A 27853-nucleotide genomic window follows, 5' to 3' on the forward strand; every position below is an offset into this window, starting at 1 on the left:
TCTTGTGTTGCAGGCTACCAGGGAAGCCCATATTCAGGATCACCCCAGGGATAAAGTAGCAATAGCTGCCATAATAACTCACCACCATTACCGAGGGTGGTACCATGTGCTGAGCACCATGCTAGGCGCTCAGTATTATGGTGGCACTCTATCTGCAGGTTGCACATCCAGGGGTTTGCAGGGCCGAGTGCCCCACACTGTTCCGTGTAAAGGACTAGAGCGTCTGCGGACTTGGTACCTCAGAGGTCCCAGAACCAGTCCACCCTAGATGCCAAGTGACAACTGTCCCATTTAGTCCTCATGAAGTCCTGTGCCATGTGTGCCGTTACCCCCATCTTATAGATGAAGAAGCCGAGGGTTAGAGAAGTTAAGCATCTTGTCCAGGGTCATTCCTGCTCAGTGGCAGAGCCAGGACCTGGCTCGGGCCTATCGGGCCCCAGCCCACCAGTGCCTCACTGCCTCTGCACTTGCTTCAGGTATCCCACCAAGGCCTGCAGTGCAGAACCCATGTGTTTTGGGGGTTTTTCTTTTCCTTTCTCTGGACAAACAGACAGATGCTCTGCAGACATATTGAGATAATTAAATAAGATGGTGTGTGGGGTGTGGAGCCAGACCTGGGATCTGGCCCACAGTGCAACGAGCATAGCGAAGTCCAGGGGAACACTCTCCAGTGGAGGGACAGCCTGGAGCGCCTGCTTCCATCCAGGCAGCATGCTCTGCAACCAGACTTTCACGGCGCCCAGCAAAGAGTCTGGGGTCAAAGAACGGAGCTGAGGGCGCTCAGGCTTTTCTCCCCGAGTTGGGCCCCCACCGTGTGCCTCCCGCCCTGCTTATCTCCATCAGGAAAGGTCCTGAGGCAGCACCAGCCCCACCAGGCCCCCATCCAGGTATCTGCTCAACCGAGGTTTGCAAGCACTGTCCTGGGTGCTTCCTGACTACTCTGCCTCCAGATAAACAATAGAAATTTCAGTGGAAACTGCTTAGTTCTCTGTGGAAACTCATATTCAGCCAAACTGATTCCAGTCCTAAAACTTTCTGATCTGGGCCGGTCCCAGGTCTGCAGAGAGCCTGGAGACATGGCCTCGGACCCCCCACCAAGATCTGGCAGCCACAGTGGTCCCGCAGCGAAGGCCCCACAGTGCCAGCATCTACACCGGCTCCTTGTCTCCTGCCCCTTTGCTCAACCCTCAGAGGTCATTGCTGCTCCCATCTCATGGATGAGCCGCTGATCAACGTGCCCACAGGCCTCAGCTTGTGAGTGACAGAACTGACTCCGGGTTCCGAGCCATGCCAGGTCCGAAAGCTCCATGTCCACCCTTCTTCCTATCCGTCTCCTATTCTGTGAACTCGACCACGTTTTACATGTGCCCTGCATCCAGCAGCAGTGAGTCTCATCCTCTGAAGGTGCTTTGCGTCCCGGCAGCACTGGGTAATCTTGTAATAGGAAGGGTTTCCCCGCTGTTCGACCACAGGGAGGAGAATGAAAGAATCGCTCCTTCGTGAGCGGCTTCTGAGCATCTTTTGTTGGAAAACGAGCGCCTGCTACCTCCCGTTTGATTGTGAGGAGAAACCATCATAATAGAGAAAGTTGGCCAGAGGTCTGAAAAAGGAACGAGGGCAAAGCAATTCTCCACCATGGAAAATACAAACACAAGAAACCGCCCTCAAAGACCGCAGGACAAGATGGGCTAAAGGGGGCACGTGGGATTCTGGTGAGCATCGAAAGGCTGGTGGGCCACGTGGGAATCTTCTCCCCAAATTCTAGAATGTTCTGAGTCGGCTTTAAACTGTGATCATAGACGTGGCTGATCAAGCAGAGCCTGAAAGGTAACCGGAAGCCCTATAGATGGGAAGGGGCTGTTGATTCAAGGATGGAATTTGTTCACCCCAGGCTTGGAAAGACGGTAAATGGCCAGGACCCTCTGCTGGCTGAGTCTTTGTGTTTCAGGTCAAGCTGTCCTATTTGCCACAAAAAGCTTCTTTGGTTGGGAGAGAGGGGGATGAGGTTGCGGGTAAAGAACAAACTAGGCCAAACGCACCTTCATAGAAGGAAGCACCCTCTGCTCACCACTGTATGCCAAAGGCTCTTCCTGGCGAGAAGGCCCTGCAGGGCTCTGGATGAAATCAGCCACATGGGCTCACAGAGTTGAGTGGAGCACATCAGAGCATCCTCATACCCACGAAACTTATGGTCACACCCCTGGGCCTTGCCAAAGAGCCCCTGACCTCCTACCCAGTGGACCGTCTCTCCTCCTAAAACCCTGGAGTCTGGGGGAAGCCATCCAGAAATGCAAATGCATTTCCCCTGATACCTGATACCAACCCCAGTGACAAAGGAGCTGTGACTCTTATCAGCAGGGTCCCACCAGAGGTGTTGACAACTAACCGTCCTCATCAGCTGGCCTCGCGTAGTTTGTGAGAAGCCACACGCTGCTTTTAAAATGCCAGGACAGCATTTCTTCACCCAGTTTGCCATGTTGTGGGATTTCATACAAAGCAGCTTCTTCCTTGTTCTGTTCTGCACTTTTTTTAACTTTTTCCATCTATTTTCATTGAGTTTTGTTACAACCTCATGGTTGGCGTGTGTGTGTGTGTGTGTGTGTGTGTGTGTGTGTGTATGCACCCACTCAACTCCAGCCCCACAAGGGAAGGATAAGGGACAACTCCACAGTTGTCACCTTCCACTGTGCATGTCTAGGCTCCCTCAGGATGCCAGATGCTTCACAGGTGATGCAGTCAGTGAAGGGCCTTAGCCTTGGGCCTGTTGTGACCGGGTACCATAGACCAGGTGGTGTGAACAGCAGACCCTTACTTCTCACAGTTCTGAGGCTGGAAGTCCAAGGTCAAGGCAGTGGCATGTTTGGTGTCTGGGGGGCTCCCTTCCCTGTTCACAGACAGCATCTTCCCACTGTGACCTCACATGGCGGAAACGGCGAGGACACTCTCTGGGGTCTCTTTTAAGGCCCTGATTCCACCATGCCCCTCCATGACCTCATCACCTCCCCAAGGTCCCACCTCCCTAACACCATCATCACACTGGAGGTTAGCGTCTCAGCTTTTGAATTTGCTGAGAGGGACACCACATTCAGTCCATGGCTAAGCCCATCAGCCTGTTTCAGACACTACCACTAATAAAATCCCTCTCTGTTTTCAGCAACTGGAAGAAAAACTCAAGGGACAGGCTGACTATGAAGAGGTGAAGAAAGAGCTAAAGTAAGTGTGGAGATGCCAGCTCGGCCCTGTACAAGCCAGCGCTCCCTGGGGACATTTGCTAAGGAAGGCCTGTGCCAGCGAGGGGACAGCCCCAGGTCCTTGGCTGACCCCCCAGTACTGGGCCGAATCCTGGGGTGCCCAACATCGCAGGTGTCTGTACTCAGACCTGTGCCTGAATTCTCAGGCTCTTTATAAGGCTCTGTGCATAGAAACTGTCAGCATGCACGGAATCAATATGCCTTTATGGGAAATATAAAATATGAGCTTATTTTTAGCTGCAAGCTCCCAAAACAGAAGGAGAACAGAGCAAGGTAGCCTTTTCCAGCCGAGAGCGCACACCTCCCCGGCCACACCTCCACCCGAGATGCAGCAGCTGAAAGCGTGTCCTCCTTCAGTCCTGACACCCACGCTCTCATGCCTAGAAGTTCCCTCTCCAGGCCCCACCGCCCAGCCTGAGCCTCCCGCCATCTCAGACTCCGCTCCCCGAGCTGCCCTGGGCCCACCTGGAGCCCTCACCTCAGAATCTCACCTGGCCTCTCTCGCCCCCACCCCCATGGCCAGGTTACCAAACACTGCAGAGGAGTACCTGCAGGCCCGGGTCCTCTCCCCTGCCGTTGGCCAGGTCTGCTTCCCGGGGGCCCTGCCACGCCTTCGGGCACCCTTCTGCCCCCAGCTGTGCCCTGACACCCCCCACCAGCAGACCCCCTGGTGCCCTGCCTGATGGAGGCAGCTCCTGCCTTTGCCTCGAGGTGACTCCCTCTGGTCTTGGCTTCTCCCCGCTGCCCCCACCACTCCAGACTGACCCCGCCACGCTGGTCCCTTCCTTCCTTCGCCTTCCAGCTCATCCATCAGCCCTTTTCTCTCTTGCTGATAGTTTTAATTTCTCCTTTTAAAATGAGCCAACACCTACTCACCATGCTGTTCTTTGGATTCTTAATTTTGTTCCCTTGAGTTCGCTGGGGGAAAAAAAAAAAGCCCACTGGAAGGCCTCTTTGACCTTCTCGACCCCTGGCGGGGTGACCCCGGTGGGGCGGGTCTCCCCTCACTTCTCTCCCCAAACATCCTCACCCCCACGTCGCAGACAGCCTTTGCGCACTTCCTTGAATGGCCCTTCGGCTCTCTGCACGTCCAGCTCCTCAAGCTCTGTCCCCTCCCCAACCCCATTTCTAGCTTAGGGAGGATATTTTTCACTTCTGTGCCCACCTCCCTATCCCTGTCCCTCCTCAAAAGAAATCATGTGTGCCCTCTCCTCGTGTGCACCCTCTCCCAGTGTGGAATCGGAAAAGCTGACATGGAGACCTTCTCTAGGCCCCCACCCTTCCCAGTCTGAGGCCCGTCCCACACGCCTTCTCCTCCGAGCTCACCTCCGTTTCCAGGAGCCAAGGCTTCTAGGCCCCTCCCTTCTGCTGTCTCCCGGCTCCACCTGCCCAGCCGCTCACTGGTTCTCAGTCCCTCCAAGAACAGAGCCCCCCAACACTCCTGCCGGCCCTTGTGTTACCTCTGCACATGCAGCGCCCCCCCCCCCAACAACGCAGGCGTCTCTGAGAGCCCCATTCAGGTGGCTTTTCTGTTAAAATGCGTCCCTGGCTTCCCACTTCCTGGTGATGCAAGCACCCTCTGGACATTCACTGGGGTCCCTTTCTGTCCTATCTCTCCCCCATCTCCCCGAGATTCCCCCACCACCACCCCCAACCCCAGACTCTAGAAAGCACCTTGCTCCTTTACAGCCCTTCTCAAACCCTGACAACTCGAGACAGACGCATCTCCTGCCCGGGTTTTCTCCTGCTCGTGCTACTAGAAGCACCTGCAGGGCTCCTGAGGCCGAGGAGTGGCTCTGACTCTGCACAGGCCAGGCACATAAGAGGCTGTCGGTAAATTTGTTGAATAAATGAAGAGACACAGTTTTTAGTATAAACTCAGACGCACTTAGTCTTTTCTTACATGATCCTAAAGAAGCTCACAGACAAGAATATAGTTGCAAACAACGTGACAGCCACTAAGAAAAGACAAGCTTGTCCAGACTGCTCGCCTCTCTCCTCGCAGCTGATGCAACACGGCCCAGGGTTCTTATTATTCTCAGTAGCTCATCGTAGAACAAAATTATGAGCTCCTCCTTGTTCCTGTTTTGTTAGTTTACACGACAGGAGCCACTATGAAGACACAACCGCAGGGAAACCAAGGGCGGTCGGCTCCTTACTGAACCTCTTGGGGGCCATAGCAGAGGGGGGTCCCCGGGGCCCTGGGCACTTTTCCACATGGTGCTCCCCGGATGGCACTGCCGCAGAGCTTAAAGAAGGACCGAGGCTAGAGTCAGGGCTGGGAGAGCGCAGGTGGCCCAGTGCCTGGGATGGAAGCTGCCCTCTTTCTTGAGCGTGAGGGGAGCACCCTGGCTCCTTGGGGCCACGTGGACCCAAAGCAAGAATGTTCACGTGTGCCTCACTCTGCAAATAGCAGTCCTGGGCACCCCAGCTCACTCAGCTCTCAGACTTGTTGAAACAGGCCATGACCACAGTGGCTTCTGTGATAAGGAGGACAAAGGAGAAATGAGCCCAGTCGCCCACACCTTTGTTGTGGCTCCTTCCCATGCCTGGGGACCAGGACAGTCCCCTGCTGCCTGTGAGCCTTCTGGTCATGGGACCTCACTCTTGGCCAAATGCTGGGGCACAGGTTTATCTTCCTGACTTCCTTGTTAGAGCTTTTTCAGCCCCTCTCAGCTTTACAAATACATTCCACTTACAGCCGTGTTATGTCTGTGTTCAACTTAACTTTAAAATTATACTCCGAACAGACCTGGTGTGATTCCATATGGAGTGATTTACATGCTGGGCAAGAAACTTTCGCTGGCCAACTGCTAGTTGAATAGTTATTCCAGAGCCGCTATCGGATGATAAGGCTGCCAGCGAAGTTGTTAAAGTTGTCAGTTCCTCAGTTCCTGGAGCACAGGGAGCATTAGCAAGACTGCCCCCACCCCACCCGCCCGCCGCAGGTCCGAGCAGGGGTAACGGCTCTGTCTTGGTCTCCACAGCATCCTGAAGTCCATGGAGTTTGCGCCGGCCGAGGGAGCTGGGACGCAGGTACACGGTCTCCCTTTGCTTTTTGCGTGTGCGAGCATCATGTCACTGTTTCACCATCGAGGTTGTTCTCCTCGGGAACATTTCACCAAGTTAAACCAAATTATCTTTAAGTTAAAAGGGGCAAAAAGAGAAAAATCAGTGTTTTTCAAACTGGTTAACTGAGTTCTCCTGAACTTGCAATTTAACACAGGCAGGTACTGAGAAAGTGGGTACAAACACTCTCAGACTGTTACAGATCAGCCCCAAATGGACTGACTCAGGAATTTTTATTATCTACCGCCTCACATGGATGAGAAGCAAGATGGCAGTGGCACACGGTAACCCAGCAGCCAATTACAATCTTAAGTCATCACCTGACATCCCATTCCTGAGGCCCAGAAGGTAGCCAACCCTTGGCGGCTGGCACCAAAAACAGGTCACCTTTGCAGGTCTCTCTGACAGGTGTCAACCTGTCCCATTACTAAAGGAAGTGGAGGTCTAGACGCTCAGATCTGGGGACAGAAGAGAGAATAATTAGCTGTCTGCAAGCTGTGTGAGCCTAGAAAGAGAAAACTTCCTTCAACCGAAATGAGTTATTTCAGAAAGGAACTTGCGTGTCCTCCACATGCATGGAGCATCCTTGGGAGGCTGGAGGCGGGTCAGATCAGAGCAGGGGCTATGGGGTCTGGCAGCCTACGGAGCCAGGTGGCAGCTGGCCCCGCGGTGAGCACAGCTCTGCCCTGTCTAGGACGCATCCAGGCCCCTGGAGGTGCTGCTGCTGGAGAAGAACCGCTCGCTGCAGTCCGAGAACGCCGCGCTGCGCATCTCCAACAGCGACCTGAGCGGTAGGTTGATAAGTTCTCGCGGCCGCTCGGCCCCCAGGGGTCGAGGAAGAGGAAGGCGAACCGTGAGTCTGGGCTGATGCATGGCGGGCGTCACTGGGCGATGGGCGATGAGAGCCTTGACTAACGAGTGTCCGTCTTCCTCCTCGTCCTCACCGCCCCCCTCCGCACCCACCTGGCAGAGACCATCCAGGCGCGGCCGCAGGGCGTCTGCGGAGGGCAGGCAGGGCCGTGCTGCGGGGGGCGCCCCCCGCCGGCGCGCGCGCGCGTTCTGTGGCTTTTCTGGTCTCTTCCGAGTTGTGCGGCCTCTCCTGTGGTGTTTCCTGGGCTACTTCCAGGGCCGGGCCCTGCCGTTCCGGCTCAGTGGAGCTTTTCTTCCTTTGTCAGGTTGTCCTTGGGAACGCCTCCCCCATCCTTAGCCTTTCTTTGCTCATCCCAAAATGGTGGCGTCACTGACGGCTTCAGGTTTTGGCAGCTGGTAAAGCGTTTAAGAGTGTCTCGGGCTCCGATGATATTACATTCTTAAAAATGTGCGTGCCTTCGATCGAGCGGACTCGGTGCGGTACATTCGCCTCAGAGCAAGTGGTGTGAGAATCCGTTGGTCCCAAAATGTCAGTGTTTGCTGCTCCTCAGGTGGGGCCCTTTCTGGTTATAGCTCGAATGCTGGCGGCCCGCTGAGAGGCCCGCGACCTGCCGACTCTTTACTGTGTGTGGTACCGGCTCCTTGTCAAGTTAGGAGTTTGAATCTCTGTCAAGGGGAAACTCTCCAGGCTGCAACGTACAAGAAAGGTGCAAACATGAAATGCATGTTGCTTGTTTCGGGGGGCCTCGTTTGGCTAATTTACAAATTCAATCGAAAAACAAACCAACACACCTCATTGGCCCTTGTTTTTTAAAAAAAATGCACTTTTTTTTTCCCTTTTGTGGGGCAAACTTTGCATCTTGGTCTTGGTTTTTTTTCCCTTTGGAATCCCCCATAATGCATTATGTTTGCCCTTCCTTGTAGGGTCAGCCAGGAGAAAAGGGAAAGACCAGCCTGAGAGTCGGCGTCCTGGACCTTTGCCGGCCTCCCCTCCTTCTCAGTTGCCCCGCAACACGGGGGAGCAGGCTTCCAATACTAATGGTACACACCAGTTCTCACCAGCGGGGTTAACGCAAGACTTTTTCAGCTCATCCCTGGCAAGCCCCAGCCTGCCCCTGGCTTCTACGGGAAAATTTGCACTAAACTCTCTCCTCCAACGACAGCTAATGCAGTCCTTCTACTCCAAGGCCATGCAGGAAGCAGGAAGCACAAGCATGATTTTTTCAACAGGTCCATACAGCACAAACTCCATATCTTCCCAAAGTCCATTACAACAAAGCCCAGATGTAAATGGCATGGCCCCATCTCCCAGCCAGTCAGAAAGTGCTGGGAGCGTCTCCGAGGGCGAGGAGATAGACACTGCAGAAATCGCCCGGCAGGTGAAAGAGCAGCTGATCAAGCACAATATCGGACAGCGCATTTTTGGACACTACGTCTTGGGACTGTCTCAGGGGTCCGTGAGCGAGATCCTGGCCCGGCCCAAGCCGTGGAACAAACTGACGGTGCGTGGCAAGGAGCCGTTTCACAAGATGAAGCAGTTCCTCTCAGACGAGCAGAACATCCTGGCTCTTCGCAGTATCCAAGGCAGACAAAGAGGTGAGCGACTCGGGGTCAGCACCCACATGTGAGCCTGGCACGGAGCTGCGTGTGTGCACGTGTGCATGTGTGATGATACGTGTGTGCCTCACATCAGGTACAGCTCACAGTCCTGCCATTTCCAGAGCTCAGGGCCCACAGGCACGAGCCCTTAGATTCGGGGGGCCCAGCCTCTGAAACTCACTCCGCACCTCACACAAGGTGGACTCGCTGTTCCAGCACCACATACTGGGTCGGAGGGAATTAACGCACGACGTCCTGATGCGTTTCGTGTCCAGCAGTCCTTTCGGCCTTGGGTGCTGGCCTCGGAAGGGGAGGGGCCCGTGGGTGCCACCCAGCCCTAGAGCAGCAGCAGCGGCCAGGGCAGGCCTATCATGGCGCTGGGTCCCCAAGGAGGGTGAGCCGACCACATGGGCCCCCTTCCTCCTCCCTGCACACAGGCCGGTGGCCTGTGATCAGCGCACTCCCCATGTGTTAAGTCCCATTAGTGACCTGTTCAGCATCATGAGCAAACATACCTGCCTTGAGTAAAATACATTAAAGTATTAAAACACCCTTTGTACCCCGACCCCCGTAAAAAGATAAAAAGCCCGTCCCATCCCTAACTGCAGGAACTCCTTCCCTCTTTAACAAACAACAGGAGATCCTTCTGCCAAGTCAGCCCTGATAGAGAAAGGGAACTTATCAGACAGAAATACAGACTCAGAAAAGGGAGACATTTCCAATAGTGTCCGTTTGCACAGAGGACATTGAGCCTTTTACGGCGACGTTAACTGGAATCGACTGTCTTTGGATGATTAATGTGAGCTTTGTTCCGGGGCTGGTGGGCGATTCGCTGGGCAACAGAGCTCCCTCCATCTGACCCCCGCGGCGCTGGTGCCGCAGGCCGCCCCCCAGTTCTGTCCGATCCCCTCTGGCAGCAGAGCCATGGCCTCTGCAAGCTGGTCAGCCAGGGAAGGGCCTCTCAGAAGTTTCTAGTGACTCCCAAGCGGCACAGGAAGCCCTGAGCCCTCTCTGTAGCAACAGGCGGCTCAGATTTCATGTCACGCAGCCCATATCGTCAGCACCACCATCCCCCTGATTGTTTTGTTCTTACCACACTTGTTTTTCAACAGAGAATCCAGGCCAGAGCCTGAACAGACTCTTTCAGGAAGTACCGAAACGAAGAAATGGGTCTGAAGGTATGTCGCAGGCAGGTGTTTTTCTTTGCAGTTAGTAACCTAGGAAGCAGCATGCCCTTAGCTGTGTATTTGGGTTCAAACTATACAGTGTGATTCTGGCCTGGAACCTGATGGAAAAACAGAGCTAGTAAGTATAAAACAAAGCACGGGTTCAAGTTCACACGGCCCCTCCCTCCCCCCACCGTGGCCCTGCACTCTACCCAGTCCAGGAGGGGGCGGCACCCCTAAAAATCAGCCCCAAACTGCAAATCACGCCCCCCCTTCACATTCAAATTACAACTCTCCCCGTGTTCTCAGAAGCAGGTGAAAGAATAACCCTTTGTTGCTCTGAAAAAAAATCAGGTGACTGAGTCAGATGAGATACTGCTGCTTCCTCGTCCCTTCCCCGAGCTCGGAAATCCGTCGAGGGTGCGACCGATCAGACAGGTTGTGGCCGGCTCTCTCGCCCACGGGTCCCAGCGAGCCAGGCCCCACTGCCCTCCTCGGAGCCGCAGCTTTAAGGGGGTTCTGTGCCAGTGGTTGGCTTGTTTTTAAATGGTTTGATGTGGCAGTTCATATTTAGTAAAGGTATCAACCAGTTAAAACATGTGGACAAAAAAACAAACAAACATGTGGACAGCTTCCGGGAAGCATCGAGGCCAGCCCCCAGGCCATAGTAGCTGCAGTGCATCTGGACACGTGGCTGCCCACCATGTGACCAGAAGACAGGGATTCTTGTCCTTTAGAAATGTCCTCAGGCTCCTCTCCTTGTTCAAGTGATAAGAGACCCGAAATTTTTAACTTAAGCCTCTTCCCTTTGTACATCCAAATGATGGCGGGAGGATCAGCCTCGACCCCTTGCTCCTTCTGCCCATTTTTTCCTCTCTGGCCTCAAGGACATGTACAGGGAGGGCCTTGAACATATCCCAAGCCAAAGCAGCTGCTGGAGTTGCTTTTAAATGACTCACACACACACAAAAAAAAGCCTTGCCCTTTAATCCTTCATTTATATATAATTTTTATACACACACACACACACACACTGAATTAAATGATTTGCTCTCCCTGGTCCCAACCCACGGGTGATATCCAGCTTGGATAGTGTCAGAGCTGGTCCCACTGGCCAAACACTGTTTGACACCAGGTGGAGTCAGCAGGAAGCCCTTCCTGCCCAGGGTCGCCGTACCTGCTGTGAAGTCACCCACACAGCAGGTACAGGTAAGCAGGAGGCCAGCCTGCCTCCTTGTCGTCGCCGGCCTCAACTCACCGGTAGCTGTTTTTCAGAATGCCATCTTTGTGCAGCACTACATTTTGTTCCAGGTGTGGGTTTGATGTCATCTGTGTGGTTTCTCCCTGCAGGTAACATCACCACTCGGATTCGAGCCTCCGAGACCGGGTCTGACGAAGCCATCAAGTCCATCCTGGAACAAGCCAAGAGGGAGCTGCAAGTCCAGAAAACCGGTACGGAGTCCAGGACTTCCGCCACTGCCTTCCACGCTTACGTCGTGAGCGTTCTGTTCGGCAGTAATTAACTTCGTTTAAAAAGAAATTGAATGTGTGTTTTCAAGCCTTTAGTACAGGGGGGAGCAGGTCTGTGTGATATGTGTTTTGCTAATACTTAGCATTCTAGATCATTCCTTACCCCTAGCCTAGAATATCCATGACTTAAATGAGCAAGTAATCTGTATCAGATTTCCTTTCTTAAACACAACACAGGAATCTGTTATTTGGTATACACTTGACCACACACTAGTGAAAAATAAACTCTTAACAACTGCTTTACAGAACAAATATTAGCAGGAAGGAGCAGGAAGTGTTAAAGGATGGGTGTCCCCACCTCTGTAGTCAGTCAGCCCTGGGAATCGGCCCTCAGAGCTCCCTGCGAGCTGCCTTGTCTAAGAGGAGGGAACACCAACATTTCAGCTTTTCTCTGGGTGAGCAATGATTGAGAGGCGCACCAGGCTGTGGATTCAGCTCAGAGCTTCCGCTAGAGGGGAAACCGAGCACCCGAGTTCTCCTCCTGAGGTTCAGCACAGACACGCACCTGCCCTGTGCCCCTGAAGCCTCTGCTCTGCCCAGTCCTGCCGGCAGGGACCATGGCGTGAGGCCCTACCAGGCCTGGCAGCAGGCAGCGTGACACCGAGCGCCCACCACCCCCTGGCCATGCTCCTGGGTTCCTGAGCTAGGGCCAGCCCACTGGCCCCCCTACCCCAGCCCTCCGCTTCCCCTTCCCCTTAGTGGCCACCCCAGAGTCACCCACCCAGAAGGTAATCTGAGCTAACAGAACCAGTGGGATTGGAATATAGCACATGAGAATTTTAAATTTAAAGTCATCCGGGGGACTTCCGTGGCGGTCCAGTAAGTGGGGCTTTGCCTTCCAATGCAGGGGGTACCGGATCAATCCCTGGTCAGGGAACTAAGATCGCATACACCTCATGGCCAAAATACCAAAACAAAGCAGAAATAATATTGTAACAAATTCAAAAAAGACACACAATAATAGCCCACATCAAATAATAATAATAATAAATCAAATAAATAAATAAAGTCATCTGGGAAAGAGGCCAGGATGGTGTGTCTCAGAGCGTTTGCACATGTTACATCCTCCGCCCCACCCCCACCCCCCATCGCACTCCTGATCGTAACTCCGTTCAGTCGGTGGGGCCACGGAGCAGTAGCTTTAGCCCTTCATCGCTAAATGGTTGCATGAACGGTTCACATTTCACGAGGCAGGAAATGCTCAGACCACAGCGCAGTGAGGTTGTCCCGAGTAACCTGCAATCTGTGACAGGTTAACTGAGAAGGACGTGGGTGGGAAAGCCCGTCCCCACTGGGAGGTGCGCTGTCGCCGCTGTCTCACCTGCACGTTTGCTCCACAGCAGAGCCGGCCCAGCCTTCCTCGGCATCCAGTGGCGGGAGCGCGGACGACGCCATCCGCTCCATCCTGCAGCAGGCCCGCCGGGAGATGGAGGCCCAGCAGGCCGCCCTCGAGCCCGCCTTAAAGCCCGCGCCGCCGTCCCAGACAGACATCACCCTCCTGACCCCCAAGCTGATACCCGCCTCGCCCATGTCGTCGGTGTCCAGTTACTCCCCTTTAGCCGTCTCCCTGAAGAAGCCCCCCTCGGCTCCCGACGCCAGCGCCCCTGCCCTGCCCAACCCACCAGCCCTGAAGAAGGAGTCCCAGGACGCGCCCGGGCCGGACCTCCCGGGGGCAGCCGACCCCACCACACAGGGGGTCTTGAGACACGTGAAGAGTGAGCTCGGCCGCGGCACCGTGTGGAAGGATCACTGGTGGAGCGCCGTCCAGCCCGAGAGGAAGAGCAGCGCTCCGCCCGAAGACCCCAAGGCCGAAGACGCCAGCAGCAGCAAAGAAAAAGGCAGCGGCGGGCAGACGCGGGCGGAGCGCAGCCAGCTCCAGGGCCCCTCCTCCTCCGAGTACTGGAAGGACTGGCCCAGCGCAGAGTCGCCCTACTCCCAGAGCTCAGAGCTGAGCCTGACCGGAGCCAGCCGCAGCGAGACGCCCCAGAACAGCCCACTGCCCTCCTCGCCCATCGTGCCCCTGTCGAAGCCCACCAAGCCCTCAGTCCCGCCGCTGACCCCCGAGCAGTACGAGATCTACATGTACCAGGAGGTGGACACCATCGAGCTCACCCGGCAGGTGAAGGAGAAGCTGGCCAAGAACGGCATCTGTCAGAGGATCTTCGGGGAGAAGGTACGAGGTGGGGGTTCCATTCGGGGGCCTGGGTCTTCCCATTTCCTTTCACTGATGAGGACCGGGGAGTGGGGATCTGTCTGGAGGATGTGGCCATCACCCACTTAATTAACCAAAGAGAACCGTGGCTCATCTACTCCCAAACTTGCAGGGAGACTGGCCAGTGAACGCTCCATTTGCTGCAGCCCCGCTGGAGGCCAGGTTCCCGGCAAGGCCCTCTCACCCTCTGCGGCCATTTAGACCTCTCATCATATATGAGGGGGTGGCAGTCACCATTTGGCAGATGAGGAAACCGAGGCTCAGGGAAGTTGACCACGTGCCCCAAGCTAGCAGATGACTAAGTCAAGCCCTGTCCCTGTGGCCGAGCGGAGCCCAGAGGCACCACCTCTGTAGACTGTTTTGGCCAAAAAGGATCTGATCACAGAGAGAGATGACCTGCCCAGAGAGAGCCAAAGGCACTTGGTAGAGACAGCAGTCAGAAGGTGCTGGGGTGTTGTCCGGCCAGAGGGGCAAAGCAACTTGCCCAGGGATGCACAGCTAGAGGTGGCACGGGCAGAGCTGTTCAGGGCCCAGGCTGTGCCCAGGACCGGCCCTGAAGGCCCTCATTTTCTCATCGTCCTTCTTGGCTCATGAAAAGCCCAGTCTGTGGATGAGCTCCCAGACACTTTCTGTTCGGGGTGCTTCCTGGTCACTAAGATTCTGGTTAATGGGGATTTACCAGGCCTGCAAAATGTAAGATAAACATAATACTCCAGGATAGTCTTAGATTAAATAACGACTGGCTAAGCAGAATGAGAAGCGCTCCAGTCCCATACAAGACAGTCTTCCTGAGGGGCACAGGGCTGGGTCAGCCCTGGCCTCCGAGAGGCCCGTGGGGGCCTCCTCCACCACCTTCCCAGGTCCTGCCTTGAGTTCAGTGTTTGCAATATACCGTGTCATGCATCCTTTCGGTACAGTTGTGAACTCTTCATCACGATCTTGCAAAAGGTGATGGGGTGAATAGGAATGAGGATGAGAATTTAAAGTCCCTTGAAATTTCTAGTTCAGTGTTGTAAAAATATCATTTGAGAACATTTAAATAGACATTTGTGCTCATGCCTTAAATTTAGCAGAGACTTAATAGCATTGAACTTGTTTGGCCCATGAGCGCAGTTTATTCTGGAACTTGAGAACTTTTCAAAGAGTGATCGGATGCAGCCCCTAAATATCTCTGGGCTGCATCTGTGTCCTGTGGGGGGTGTTTGTGCCCATACATATGTATGGCCATATGTGAGCATAAGAAAAGTCGGGTATGTACGTGCAACTTGTCGACCGTCGGCACTGAGCTCCACTCCCAGGCTGGCTCCTCTGTCGCCACCAGCTCACCTCCGGGCCCCTACCATGGAGCGATGTGATCAGAGAGAGCCGACCTTTCTAAATGCCAAGCTGGCCCGGCGTCAGCACAGGAGACAGACGCCCGAGTCCCGCCAGTATCCGTTGCTCCTGGTTTATCTGAAGGGGTCCTTGGCCCCCAGCACCCTGGCCTTTCCTGGCGCCACCAGGCAAAGAGCAACGTGGTTTCAGTGCTTCCTCCTCGGGTTGTCAGGGCGACAACCCTGCAGGCTTGGCAGGATCAAGACCCTGGGGGGAGGGGGCCCCTCCCCTCCATTTGCCTGCCCCTCTCTCCCTAGGAGCTGAAAGCAGGGACCATGACTGTGGCTCCCTGTGCCAGGGCGTCAGCCCACCCATGACCTTGAAAAGCTTAGCCACCCCCCAACCCAGGCTGTCGCCACCACCCAGGGGCCAGTTCTGTGCTCCGCCTGGGAGTGCTGTAGTGCCGTCCTGCCTGGCCACGCCCCCACACAGCGGTGCGTGTGACACTGAGGCCTCACACCAGACCCAGGCACTGAGCCCCCACACGGCCGTGCGTGTGACACTGAGGCCTCACACCAGACCCAGGCGCTGAGCCCCCACGTGTCCTTGGTTGCCGTTGCAGGTGCTAGGCCTGTCACAGGGCAGTGTCAGCGACATGCTGTCCCGGCCGAAGCCATGGAGCAAGCTGACCCAGAAAGGACGAGAACCCTTCATCCGGATGCAGCTCTGGCTGAACGGCGAGCTGGGCCAGGGCGTCCTGCCCGTCCAAGGGCAGCAGCAAGGGCCAGGTAGGGGCGGCCCCGCCCCCAGGCTGCTGGGGGGGCGGGGAGGGGCGTCCACATGCGGCGGGGCTGAGACGCCTCTTTCCTCCACAACCTGTTGCCATGGGACTGACTCAGTTTTTAGGAAAGAGAAGATTGTGCCTAGCTGATTTTATAAGCAGCAGAAAATGAGTTACCAATTAAGAAAATGCTGTTTATACATAAATATAGGTAAAAGTCAAGTAGCTAAATCAGGGAATCGGGAAAGGAAATCAGCCAAAGGCACAGAATGAAGGCTCTCACGAGTGGCTGCTTCCACCGGCCCCCCAGCTGGGGGCCTCCTTGCCACCAATAGCACTTGGCCTGTCCACGTGGGTCCCTCCTGTTCTGCGCTCTGCACCCCTGTCAAGTCTGCCCCCTCCCGTAAGGAGTGAGGACCCTCCCTTGTGCCTTTGGGCCCTTATGCTGTCCCCCCTCAGCTGTGCTCAGGGTATTAAGAAACTTTAACCCCCAAGTTTGCTTCCTCATGTAACTGTCCCCCTTTCTCTCCTTTAGTCCTGCACTCCGTGACGTCACTACAAGACCCCCTGCAGCAGGGCTGCGTGAGCTCAGGTAATTAGCCACAGTTGGGGTTTGGATGATATATTTCCCTGCCTTTTGGTCTGTACTGGGGGGACTTGAAGGGTCGCTCGTCCTGGATCCAGTGAGCTGAAAACATGGTATTCTGTTGGCAAACTGGGTTCTTCGAGGTCATAGTTTCTAGTGGAGAAGCAGAGGGTTGACAGCCGAGTGCAGGTCCCTCCCACATCTTCTTACTCCTTGCTGTGTTCTTTCGTCACTCTGTCACGTGAAGCCTTGCCTTCGGGGCTGGGGTGTGAGTCAAAGACAGATTCTGTGCTCAGGGGGCTTCCAGCCTTATAACAGGACATAGGGGACAAAGAATGGGCATTGCAGTTCTGGGCGTGATGCTCAGGAGAGTGGCATTGAGGTTGAGGTCCAGCCTGGGAGCAGGTGGTGGAGAGCCTGGAGCACCAGCCAAGGGGCTGGGGCTGCTTCTGACCGGCATCAGAGAGCCTCGAGGCCTGGTCTCTGAGGTCACATCACCGCCTTCCGGACTCCTGAACATGGCAGCCCCGGGCTGGCCCGCACACCGGGCTCCTGACCCCATGTGTTCCTGGCCTTCCTGGGCGTACACTTGTGCCAGCCTCTTCCCACCCAGCTCTCGGGAACAGCCAGTGTCATGAGCTGTTCCTCTTTCTTCCTTTCTTTATCTTTCTAAACATGTTGATTAGTCTCCATATCCCATTGATTCATTGAAAACACAAACAAAGCTAAGTGAGGAGCATGGAACCCGCCAGCCTGTTGGAAATTTTACGAGGGAAAACACGTGTCATGAGGGGAACAGCTGGGCCGCAGCGGCCAATACCACTTCAAAATTCCAAACCCACGCACAGATGCAGCCGGAGTACACTGGGTTGCAGCTCAGTTCCCCACCAACATTTTCTTCTGTTTGGGATGTTCCATCTTGAGGGGTGGAAGGCTGTGTCTAACCCAGGCTCTTGGCTTCCTTCGCTGCACCTCTGAAAGGAGCGGTTGGCCCTCTGAGAAGGATCAGGTGTACTTCCTCCTCCCTGCCTTTCTGGGTTGGCCAATCTAATTAGCAAGTGCTAGAGACCTTAACACAGCCCTGGCTCAAATTCAAGACACATTAGGGAAATAATGGACACAGTTGTTTGTGCTAAGAGTTTCCCGGACGTTTGCATGGAAAATTAGGCCTGCCTCTTGCTTGAACAGAAAGCCGGCCTCCTGTTAAACTCTCCAAGTATTTGCTGCCCCATCAGAGTCAGGACCCAACTTGGCAGAATCTGATGGTTTTTAGATCAAACTCCCTTGTTCCTAAATAAAACAAGAAATCGCCTACAGTTCCAGGTCGGTTATGATCGATGCCAAAACTTTCTCTGTGTCTGAACAAATTCTTCAAGAGTGGCTTTTTACTTTTTATTGTTATAGCAAGCCCTCGCTACTGTGCTGGAACATTCATATGACAGTCCCATTTCCAACATGGGAAAAACTCACAGGGCTCCTCAGAGGAACGTAAATGATATTTGTAAGAGATCAAATTACTTTATAAAATAAAGTGATTTACACTCTTGGGGAGTCTGCAGATTGAAGGAGGGAGGGAGGGAGGAGGAGGCAGTGAGCCCCTGGGTAAAAGTGAGCGCTGTAGAACTTTCCCCTGGTTCCTGTGAAGAGGCGGCAGGCAGGCCTCTCCCTGTGCTCATCAGAGCAAGTTGGGCTTCTGCAAGGTGCTCAGTCGTGTCCGACTCTTTGTAACCCCTTGAACTGTATGTAGTTCACCAGACTCCTCTGTCCATGGGATTCTCCAGGCAAGAGTACTGGAGTGTGGGTTGCCATTTCCTTCTTCGAGCAAGATGGGAGGTAGACTGTGCTCTGTAGACTCGACACGCCCGCTGTGAGTCAGCAACCAGGAAGCCATCGGTAGAAATAATAATTATGGTGATTGTGGGGAAAAGTGGAAAAATGTTTCTGATATTCTAGGAAAATATAAAACTTTTTTAATATCGTGATGGTGGCCAAGCAAAAATGCTTCTCTGGATCAGGAAAGACTAGAAAGTGCTTGTCAAAATGAAAAGAAAGATGACCAATATGACAAGATGAGGGTGGCAATTTTCCTTGTTTAAAATTTCTTTACTATCAGCCTTACCCTTTTAGGAGTGTTTCTAAAAATTAAAGTAGCTGTGCCTTTCAGGATGTGGAATTTAGATTTGAAAAACAGAATTCTCTTATAATGATGAGTGTTGACAAATCGTTGGGATGAATGGCTATTCAGTTCAATTCAGTTGCTCAGTTGTGTCTGACTCTTTGCAACCCCATGGATGCCAGGCTTCCCTGTCCATCACCAACTCCCGGAGATTGCTCAAACTCATGTCCATCAAGTCAGTGATGCCATCCAACCATCTCATCCTCTGTCATCCCCTTCTCCTCCCACCTTCAATCTTTCCCAGCATCAGGGTCTTTTCCAATGAGTCAGTTCTTCGAATCAGATGGCCAAAGTACTGGAGCTTCAGCATCAGTCCTTCCAGTGAATATTCAGAACTGATTTCCTTTAGGATTGACTGCTTTGATCTCCTTGCTGTTCGGGACTCCAGGATCTTCGACAGCTTAAAAAAATCAGTGTCTCAGAGAAAGCTTTCAGCATGCTCCCACAAAGGCAGGGGAGTAATGCCTCTAGCCTAGGGTTTCTCCAGGGTTCTGATTCCCTGCTCTCACCATGGCTACCACAGAATCCTTCCAAAGAGGCCCCCAGACCCAGAAAGATGCTCTGTCCTCTGTGGTGGCTTCATGAGGCCTCTGCCTGAGCCAGCTCAGCGTGGTGGCAGCAGGTGGCCGCAGGAAGGTAATTCTACCCTTGGGTTAGTTCTGTTTCTGAATGTTGGTGAGAAACAGTCAGTGTCTGAGAATCCAGGCTGCCAAACTGGCCTGGCCACTGGTTTAGCCTCCCAGGTGTGGAAGGACTTTGGAAGACCTGTCTTCCGTCCATAGCCTTGTTCTGAGCAGAGATCATGCGGATCTAATGCATGGCTCTGTGCTTAGTTACCATGGCGATGAGGTGCCCCAGGAGCAGAGGGCCTCACTCATCTCCACAGCGAACTGCCGACATAGGAATCGGTTTTCTGCACTAAGAATTCCTGTCTGTCTCTTTCCACCCATCCCCGTTACCCTCAGCATCTCCGTTTTTCTTAACGATGTCTCTGTCGAACTTGCTGATCAGTTCTATGATAAAAGGAGAGAAAAACTCAAGTTTCTGGTGCATCATCACTTGTCCTCTTGGCAGTTGTAATCATTTCTAAATGTCCCTTTGATGATTCAAGCATCGGGATGATGGCCTCAGACATTGGGGAAAGTTGATGCCATTTTCAGTGAGTGACCTCTGCTTATTTTGAAGAGTAAGGAGAACAGAAAGTTCCATGTTGATCATATGAGTAGCTTAAAAAGCAAAAACGTTTTTTAAAGGACCAGACTTCAGATCAGTTACCTGAACCTTTATTTCCCGGTAGTCTAGTTTTCTACACATTTTTTTAAATAGGTATTTATTTATTTGGCTGTGCCAGGCCTCGGTTGCAGAACTCAGAATCTACATTGTGGCATGTGGGATCTTAGTTTCCCCGACCAAGGATCGAACCTGGCCCCCTGCACTGGGAGCACAGAGTCTTAACCATTGGACCACCAGGGGAGTCCCTCAACGCACAATTTTTGGGTTGGCTTCTTTCAAAGTTCCCAGTGTTGGGTTGTCTTGATCGAATATGGCAAACCTATTTGAAGGCAGAGGTGCAGGTGGTCCTTGGGGAATGGTCCTCCATGTCTCCCTTTTGTTTTTCTCCAATCTCAGCTATCATCCATCGGCTGCCCTTGCCCTGCTTAGCAATAGCAATGCTCAAGGGAACCAAAGGGAACCCTCAGAGAAGGAGAAGGGAGGGGCCGAGGGAGACTTGTCTTCTCTGAGTGTGGCCTGCAGTCATTGCTTATCAGTTAGCAGGGTGTTTTTTTTAAAGGAGGAAAACCTGGAGCAGTGATGAAGGTGTGCCTGTGTACATATGTGTAGGCAGGTGTATAGGTACATAGTTAGATATGACTCCAATTGCATTTTTTCTTTAAAGCTCATTTCATATTCATGGTTCCTTGGTGTGATTAATCTTTTTGCCCCAAGGGAAAGGAAACAGGGGACAGCTCTTAAGAGGGGAGAAAGGAAGGGGAACAGATTTCCCTGGATGCAACTCAGTCCGTCATCACCTTACAGAGAACTGATAGGGAGGACTCACCCATGCGCTCAGCTTTAACTTTTCTTTCTTTTTTTTTTTTTCAATTTTTATTGGAGTACAGTTGCTTTACAATGTTTTATTAGTTTCTTCTGTACAGCAAAGTGAATTAGTCACACATACGTATATCCTCTCTTTTTTTGGATTTCCTTCCCATTTATGTCACCACAGGGCATTGAGTAGAGTTCCCTGTACTATAGAGTAGGTTCTATTTTAAACATAGTACTGTATATGTTGTTGTTCAGTCGCTAAGTCGTGTCTGATTCTTTGCAATCCCGTGGACTACAGCATGCCAGGCTTCACTGTCCTTTACCATCTACCGGAGTTTGTTCAAGTTCATGTCCATTGAGTCAGTAATGCCATCTAACCACCTCATCCTCTGCCACCCTCTTCTCCTTTTGCCTTCAGTCTTTCCCAGCATCAGGGTCTGTCATCTGCGTATATGTCAAACTAAATGTCCCTTGACAGAGGAGTGGACATACCCACGTACACGCACAAGCATGCATGTATGCACACAATGGAATATTACTCAGCCACAAAAGGAACAAACTTGCACCATTTGCAGAGACGTGGGTGGACCTAGAGGCTGCCATACAGAGTGAAGTGAGTCAGAGCGAGAAACATAAATATCCTGTATTAACGCATATATGTGCAGACTTTAAAAAATGGTACAGATGATTCTATTTGCAAAGCAGAAATAGAGACAGGGAGATAGAGAACAACTGTATCAGCTTTTGTAACTTGTTACTCTGGGAGCCCTTCCTAACTGCAGCTCACAAGCTTCCACACCCTCTTCTGATGGATTATTGCGAGCTGCACAAGGGATGGCTCAGTCTCCTCTGATTAATTATAAAACACCCAGCTTTTCCCCAGCGTGTCGGGTAGGAACTGCAGGTTCCAAGTCTCCACCCGTGGAGAATTCCATGGCTCCACATCGCTCTTCTGGCTCGGCAGAGCACCAGTTGCCTCTTGAGAAGACAGCAGCTGCATCCGTCTCTTAACGTGGGTGGTCTCATGCACGCCCCTCCCTGACGTGAGGCCACAGGGCTCCGTGCTGCATATGGCCCTACACAGACATGGCCCCCGATTAGGGACAGGCCAGCCTTCCTTTTTAATACACATAATGCCTTTTATTCAGTAACCATGACGTGGCCGGGAGAACATGTCCACAGTTTTAGTGCCTTTGATTTAGCAATAAGATCCTGCTGAAGCTTCCTCAAATAAGCCATTAATTCCTCACTTTTAATGATTAAGTCAGGGTGGGGCATTTGAATAGCTCATTAATAAGAAAAGGAATGGCTCGTTGTACCCGCAGAAAATTCCATGGCACCATCTAAGGCAGGCAGAGCTCTTCGTTCAGTACCATCGACGAGATCTGATTTGATTCTTTCTTCTTTTATGGAAATAGATCAGTCGTAGTAACTGTTGGTACTGTCTGAAAAGAACTATTCTAACCCTCATTTGTTTTGAGTAGCTGAAAAGATTTGTATATCCATAACTGATTTATACATGGCCCTAGACCACAAATCGAAAACAAGAGAGAATTCTGAAAAGCCGCGTGTGAGCTGGAAAATGCCCCTCCCTCAGCAGGTGGCCGCTGCTCATCGTTAGTTCGGGGCTCAGCCTCTGCCTTCACTCACCCGCCGTGGACGTGGTGGCCAGAACCAAGTGCTCGTCCATTTCTTGGTTGTGCCCTGCATGAGGGTGTTTTAATATGACCAGGAGTGCCATGATAAAGGAATTCTCTAAGATCAGAAAAGACAGGTTTCTGCAGTCAGACACAGCCTACCTTACTGTCTTCTGTTGTCTGGTACATATGGGCACAGGCCTGGCGGGAGGGAGGCCCTTGGTGCTAAGGGAGCCCCAAGGAGGGGGCTGAGCTATGAAGGGGTCAGAGAGGAGAACATTCCAGGCCGAGACCTTTGCAAATACAAAGGTTCACTGATGGGCTAGGACATGGGGGAGAACCTTTGGGGGAAAAAAAGGGAAAATACTCGAAATCCCTACTTGTGGCTCAGCTGGTAAAGAATCCACCTGCAACGTGGGAGACCTGGGTTCGATCCCTGGGTTGGGAAGATCCCCTGGAGAAGGGAAAGGCTACCCACTCCAGTATTCTGGCCTGGATAGTCCATGGGGTCACAAAGAGTCAGACATGACTGAACGACTCTGACTTTCACTTTCTGCTTCAGAGATGTTTTTTCTCTTAAAATAACAGAAGGAAAGTGGATTACGGAAGAATTTTGTGTTTTCTTTATGTACAATGCTGTTGCTGCCGCCACCTTAAGGCTCATGTAATAAGAACCCGCCCGAGTGTGACAGCAGGACAGGAGAGGGGCTCCTTGCTCCTGAGGTGACCTCGGTGACCTGTGTCCGTAGTGGCATTGGGATTTTCAGCCTGCTGCACCTTCCCCCTGTGGGCTTCCAGAGCGTGGAGAAGCAGGCTGAGACTCAGGACACTCATGAGTGTCTTGGAGGCAGGCAAGGCCGTAGCTGGGAGGCCACCTGGCCTGCAGGCTGCAGGGGAAGAGCTTCTCACAAGCTCCCCAGAAGCGTCACCCACTTCCCCGTGTCACCTCGGTGCCTGTGCTGCTCTTTGCTCACCTAGCCATTCTGAGCGTCTGTGGGATTCTTGGTGGCTCCTGGCCACATGATCCTGAAACAGCCTCCCTGCAGCATTAACCAGGAAGGCAGAGGGCGCTCGAGGGTGGGACAAGCCAAGCCTGGCCTCATCTGCCCTCCTCCCCTAGGGCATGCCACACCTGCAGGCCCCACACAGGCCTCCTGGAGAGGCAGCCACCAACCGAGACAGCCCAGTCCATGTTGCGTCTCAAAGCAGCAAATGTTGTCCTCAGGATCCCCGGGAAAGGCTGCTCCAGCACACATCAGCCCCCAAGGGTCTCTGTTCTCCCCCGAGTGGGATTCACCACTGTATCTCCATAAAAAGAGGACAGAATCAGAGAGATTCTGTTGTTGTTCAGTCATTCCAGTCACGTCTGACTCTTTGTGATCCCACGGACTGCAGCACACCAGGCTTCCCCCCTTCACCATCTCCCTGAGCTTGCTCAAACTCATATCCACTAAGTCAGTAATGCCATCCTACCATCTCATCCTCTGAGTAACCCAGAGTTAGAGATTTGACTTTTTTTTAATTTTTATTTATTTATTTTTATTTTTGGCCGTGCTGGGTCTTCTTTGCTGTGCAGGCTTTTCTCTAGTTGCAGCGAGTTGGGCCTACTTTCTAGTTGCACTGTGCGGGCTTCTCATTGCCATGGCTTCTCTAGTTGCCAAGTATAGGCTCTAGGGTGTGTGGGCTTCGGTACTTGCCACTCCCAGGCTCTAGGACAGGCTCAATAATTGTGGCAAACAGGCTTAGTTCCCCCAAGGCATGTGGGATCTTCCTGGATTAGGGATGGAACCTGTGTCTCCTGCATTGGCAGGCGGATTCTTTACCACTGAGCCACCAGGGAAGCCCTTGACTTTTTATTTATAGTTTATGGGTTGTTGTTTTGTTTTTTTTTTTCCAATAAGTAAAATGCATCATGGCTACAAAACGCAGGATTTAAAAGAGCTTACACCCGTTTTAAAAAATAAGTCACCCTCCCACCCTCCTCCTCAAGCCCCCGGGCGCTCTCCCCAAAGGCACTTCTGCTGGTTTCCTGCAGAGAGCCTGTGTATCTAGATGTTTGCTGCACATAGAAGGGCACACACAGGACTCAAGGTGTGCCTTGCTTTTCTCACCTGGCAATAGATTGTAGAGACTCCCCCAGGCCAGCACATACAGAATTTCCTCCTCTTTTCCCTGATACAGGTAATTCCTATATCTGACCATACCATACCTTATTTAACCAATCACCAGTGAAAAATACTTAGATTGACTTTTAACAGCAGAACCTAAAACACGATCCTTCAGTGAGCAGCCTTAAGCACATGTGAGCTGCAAATTGACACAGTGGGCTCAGAGCTGACCGCCAAGGGCTCATCTTGTCTTGGCCCCTGAGCAGCTGTGTGGCCTTGGGCACGTGACTCGACCTCTCTGTGTCTCAGCCTCTCTGTGTCTCAGTTTTCTTTAAAATAGGAAACGTACCTATCTCCTAGACCACAAGGAGTTTTAAATCCATGTTTAAAAGCCTCCAGAGCAGCAGCTGGCCCTGAGGAAGTGCTAGTTGAGTGCCTGCTTTCCTGCTGCTGCCCTTGAAACCACTGCCATTAGGTCATTTCACATGCATTAGGATAGCAAGGATAGCTATAAAATCATGCATGTGCACACCTGACATGTCAGGTTCCTGGCCTTAAAATAGGAAACAGATCCAGCACTCACTTCTTGGGTGGAGACTCAAGTGGGAGCATTGCTGGGCGGTAGCTAGCACAGAGGGTCAGCCAAGGGAGGACCTGCACGCAGCTCTCCAGCATCCTGGCCTCCCTGAAATGTTGACCATCCATCTGCCATTCCATGAGGTTGACCCAAAATCTTGAGCTTCAAGAGTTAAGGACTGCAGGTCATTGCTCAGGCCATCGGGGACAAACTCAGAGCCAGGCCATCGTATCTGGATGCACTCATCTGGGTGACTGTGGGCACAGGTGGCAGCCCCATCTCATTGGGCCTGGACCCTTGGCGCTGGCAGACACTAACTCCCCGTTAAGAGGAGGCCCCAGCAAGCCCTGGACACAGGCCTCTGGGCGCATCTCTTTTCTCTTCCCCTTAGACTTTCTTTGGAGAATGGAATTTACAGTACACTGGGCATTCAGTGCAAGAGGCAAAAGTAGGTCACAAGAGCAAATGAGGACTTCTGTTTTCAGTTTTGGTTCCAGAGAAGGAAGAAAAAGCTTAAATGTTTAAAAACCCTCAGGTAATTTTTTTAAAGGTGGTAAGACTACAGTGAAGAAACTCATATGTTTGCATCTTTGATGTGCCAAGGGCAGTGCTGATACCTTTAATCCCTAATCAGGGAGCAGAAATGATGCCCCCCCCCCACCGTCTTTCAGATGCTCAGAGTGAGAAGCAGTTTGCCCCCATCAAGGAGGAGGTTGAAGAAGCACAAGCACTCTGAGGCCAGAGTCTTGCTGCCATGGGGGTGCCCAAGGACTCGGTCCCCCATGACAGGTGAAGGGTTGGTCCCTGAAATGACACTCAGGGAAGTCAAGGCCGCGTTCAAAACAAAGAACAAAACTGGGCTCAAATGATAAATGGGCAGATACTTAAAAATCAGATCCAAGATGAACAATTAACAGAAAGTCACATGCCTCAGTACCTAGGGCATCCCCTCGTGTTTCAGGCTGGGAGCTGGGCATAAAGGAGGGGAACCCAGCACCAAGTCAGTGGCAGAGTCAAAGCCAAGTTCATGAAGCTCTGCAACAGAAAGGGTGCAACCCATCTGACCTGTGATGCGGGTCCATGCCAATTTCAAGCCCCTTCCAGGCTAGATCTTAGGAAGACCCACATGGTGGCCCAGGTTCTTTCCTGAGCAAGGACAGCTTCATGCCCTCTTCCTGCCAGTGGCCTTCCGCCAGCCCAGAACCCTCAATCTTGCCCCTTGCAGACTGGCCTCTGGGCCACAGCCACACTCAGGAGCGAGAAGGGGGTCCCCGGGAGAACGCAGTGAGCCAGGCAGCTTCCGTCATCGGCTTCATCTCGATTTCGTGTCTTCCTCTTCCCTTCAGAACTGGATTCCTAAATATAGCCCGAGTCTGAATTGGCAGATGTTGGGTTTGTCCTTTACAAGAGGGCCAAAATTAGCTTGTCATTTGGCACCTAAATAAAGCAGCCAAACTGCCTTTGTACCAGCTTTGCAACAAGGAGAGACTGGAGTTGCCGCGTTTTATTTGATAAGGAGACTTTTCTGGGAAGCCGGAGCATCACCTCTGAAGCCAAGAGGCTGAGTCTGGAGGGACACGCCTTCCTCCAACTGGACCCTCTCACCCATGAATTACAGTCAGTTCGTTCCACATAGTGTAAATACCTTGTGAGACCGGAGGAGGAGGATCCATACTCCACAGAAATGGCACGTGGAGAGAACAGCCATGGTGGCTCTCAGTTGGGGAGGGAAAGAGCAATCTGTCCGGAGTGCCTGGAGCTGGGTGAGCACAGGGGCTCCCCAGGGGCAGCAGAAAGATGTTATAATCAATTACCACATCATAACACTGATGTATGATAATTACTGAGTGTTTCTCCTGAGATAGTGCAGCATTTGGCTGGAATGCAGTTCTTTCATGGTCCACTGCCTGATTAATATGCAAATAATAGGCTGATTGCATGATGAATGCAGAAAATGAGTTCGCTGATAACGTGAGCACTGAAGCGGGAAGATGATAAATTACTTTTACTGACTGTCGTACATTTAAGTACCCTTTCTCAACAATTTCATCACAAATTAAGTAAAGCAGTATGGAGAGATTAGGAGGATGTGTAAAATAATGTACCTTAATAGCTTTCCTAATACCATCGCATGCAACGAAAATGTCACTCGGTTCTGCTCAGCACAGCCCAGGGCCTGTGGAGGGCCAGATCGGTGCACTCACCTGCGTGTTGTTGGGGAGCCGAGAAGCAGCCCACCCCACCAGCACATTCCATATCAGCCAGGGATTCTCTAAGGAACATTCCATCACAGCGCAGACATTGTCTGCACGCCAGGCTGCCCGGCAGTGTTACTGAGAGGAGGCAGGCTGCTCTGGGGGCAAATCCTGGAGCCTCCCCACAGATGGGCACGCGGAGGCCTGCTGTCCACCAGGTGCCTCTGGGGGAAGGAAAGTTTCTGAGCTGCAGGCCTAAAAGACTCAGAAGGAAAACACAATCCAAAACCACCTCTCAGCTCCTCCAACTCTTAGAAACACAGAAAAATTAATTCCACCACCAGAATGGCGGTCTGAGCTGCCTCGCAGACAGTAGCACTACCGGCAGAGGACGGGCAGGTCTGCTCAAAGCCGTAAGGAGCCCCCGAGAAAGAGAGAAAACACATGTGCACAGGCACACACGCGCAGTGATTAATCTTTGATTACAGCAGAGCAATTTAACTAGACGGTTTGTTTTTTCCCATCTCAGTAATATATATTTAGACTGTTTGTATGACATACATTTTCTCTTAATGCACAGGGATGCATTGATAAGTGCTCATACACACAGCTGGTTTGGTAATAAGGTTATTGAAGGTAATTTGAAGGCATTATTTCTAAATCAGTATGGATCTCTGGAAAGCTGAGAACAGGGCGAGCACCGTGCCTCCCGAGGCAGGGCCAGCCACGTTGCCCG

General features: G+C 52.5%; 1 protein-coding gene across 5 annotated transcripts in view; it reads left to right on the forward strand.

Annotated features, from left to right (window-relative positions):
* Window positions 1-27853, forward strand: part of CUX1 (cut like homeobox 1) — a 349600-nt gene that overhangs the window by 269499 nt on the left and 52248 nt on the right. For 3 of the 5 annotated variants that reach the window (XM_027528189.1, XM_027528187.1, XM_027528188.1), the window contains exons 12-20: window positions 3155-3213; window positions 6239-6287; window positions 7015-7111; window positions 8115-8786; window positions 9902-9967; window positions 11306-11407; window positions 12826-13658; window positions 15634-15799; window positions 16328-16384. In XM_027528189.1, coding sequence (XP_027383990.1) covers window positions 3155-3213; window positions 6239-6287; window positions 7015-7111; window positions 8115-8786; window positions 9902-9967; window positions 11306-11407; window positions 12826-13658; window positions 15634-15799; window positions 16328-16384 — 2101 coding nt within the window. The remainder of the gene's footprint in view (window positions 1-3154; window positions 3214-6238; window positions 6288-7014; window positions 7112-8114; window positions 8787-9901; window positions 9968-11305; window positions 11408-12825; window positions 13659-15633; window positions 15800-16327; window positions 16385-27853) is intronic. The other 2 variants (XM_027528191.1, XM_027528190.1) reach the window with 1 other exon arrangement.

Source organism: Bos indicus x Bos taurus, chromosome 25 (genome assembly GCF_003369695.1).
Source record: "Bos indicus x Bos taurus breed Angus x Brahman F1 hybrid chromosome 25, Bos_hybrid_MaternalHap_v2.0, whole genome shotgun sequence".
Classification (NCBI taxonomy): Eukaryota; Metazoa; Chordata; class Mammalia; order Artiodactyla; family Bovidae; genus Bos; species Bos indicus x Bos taurus.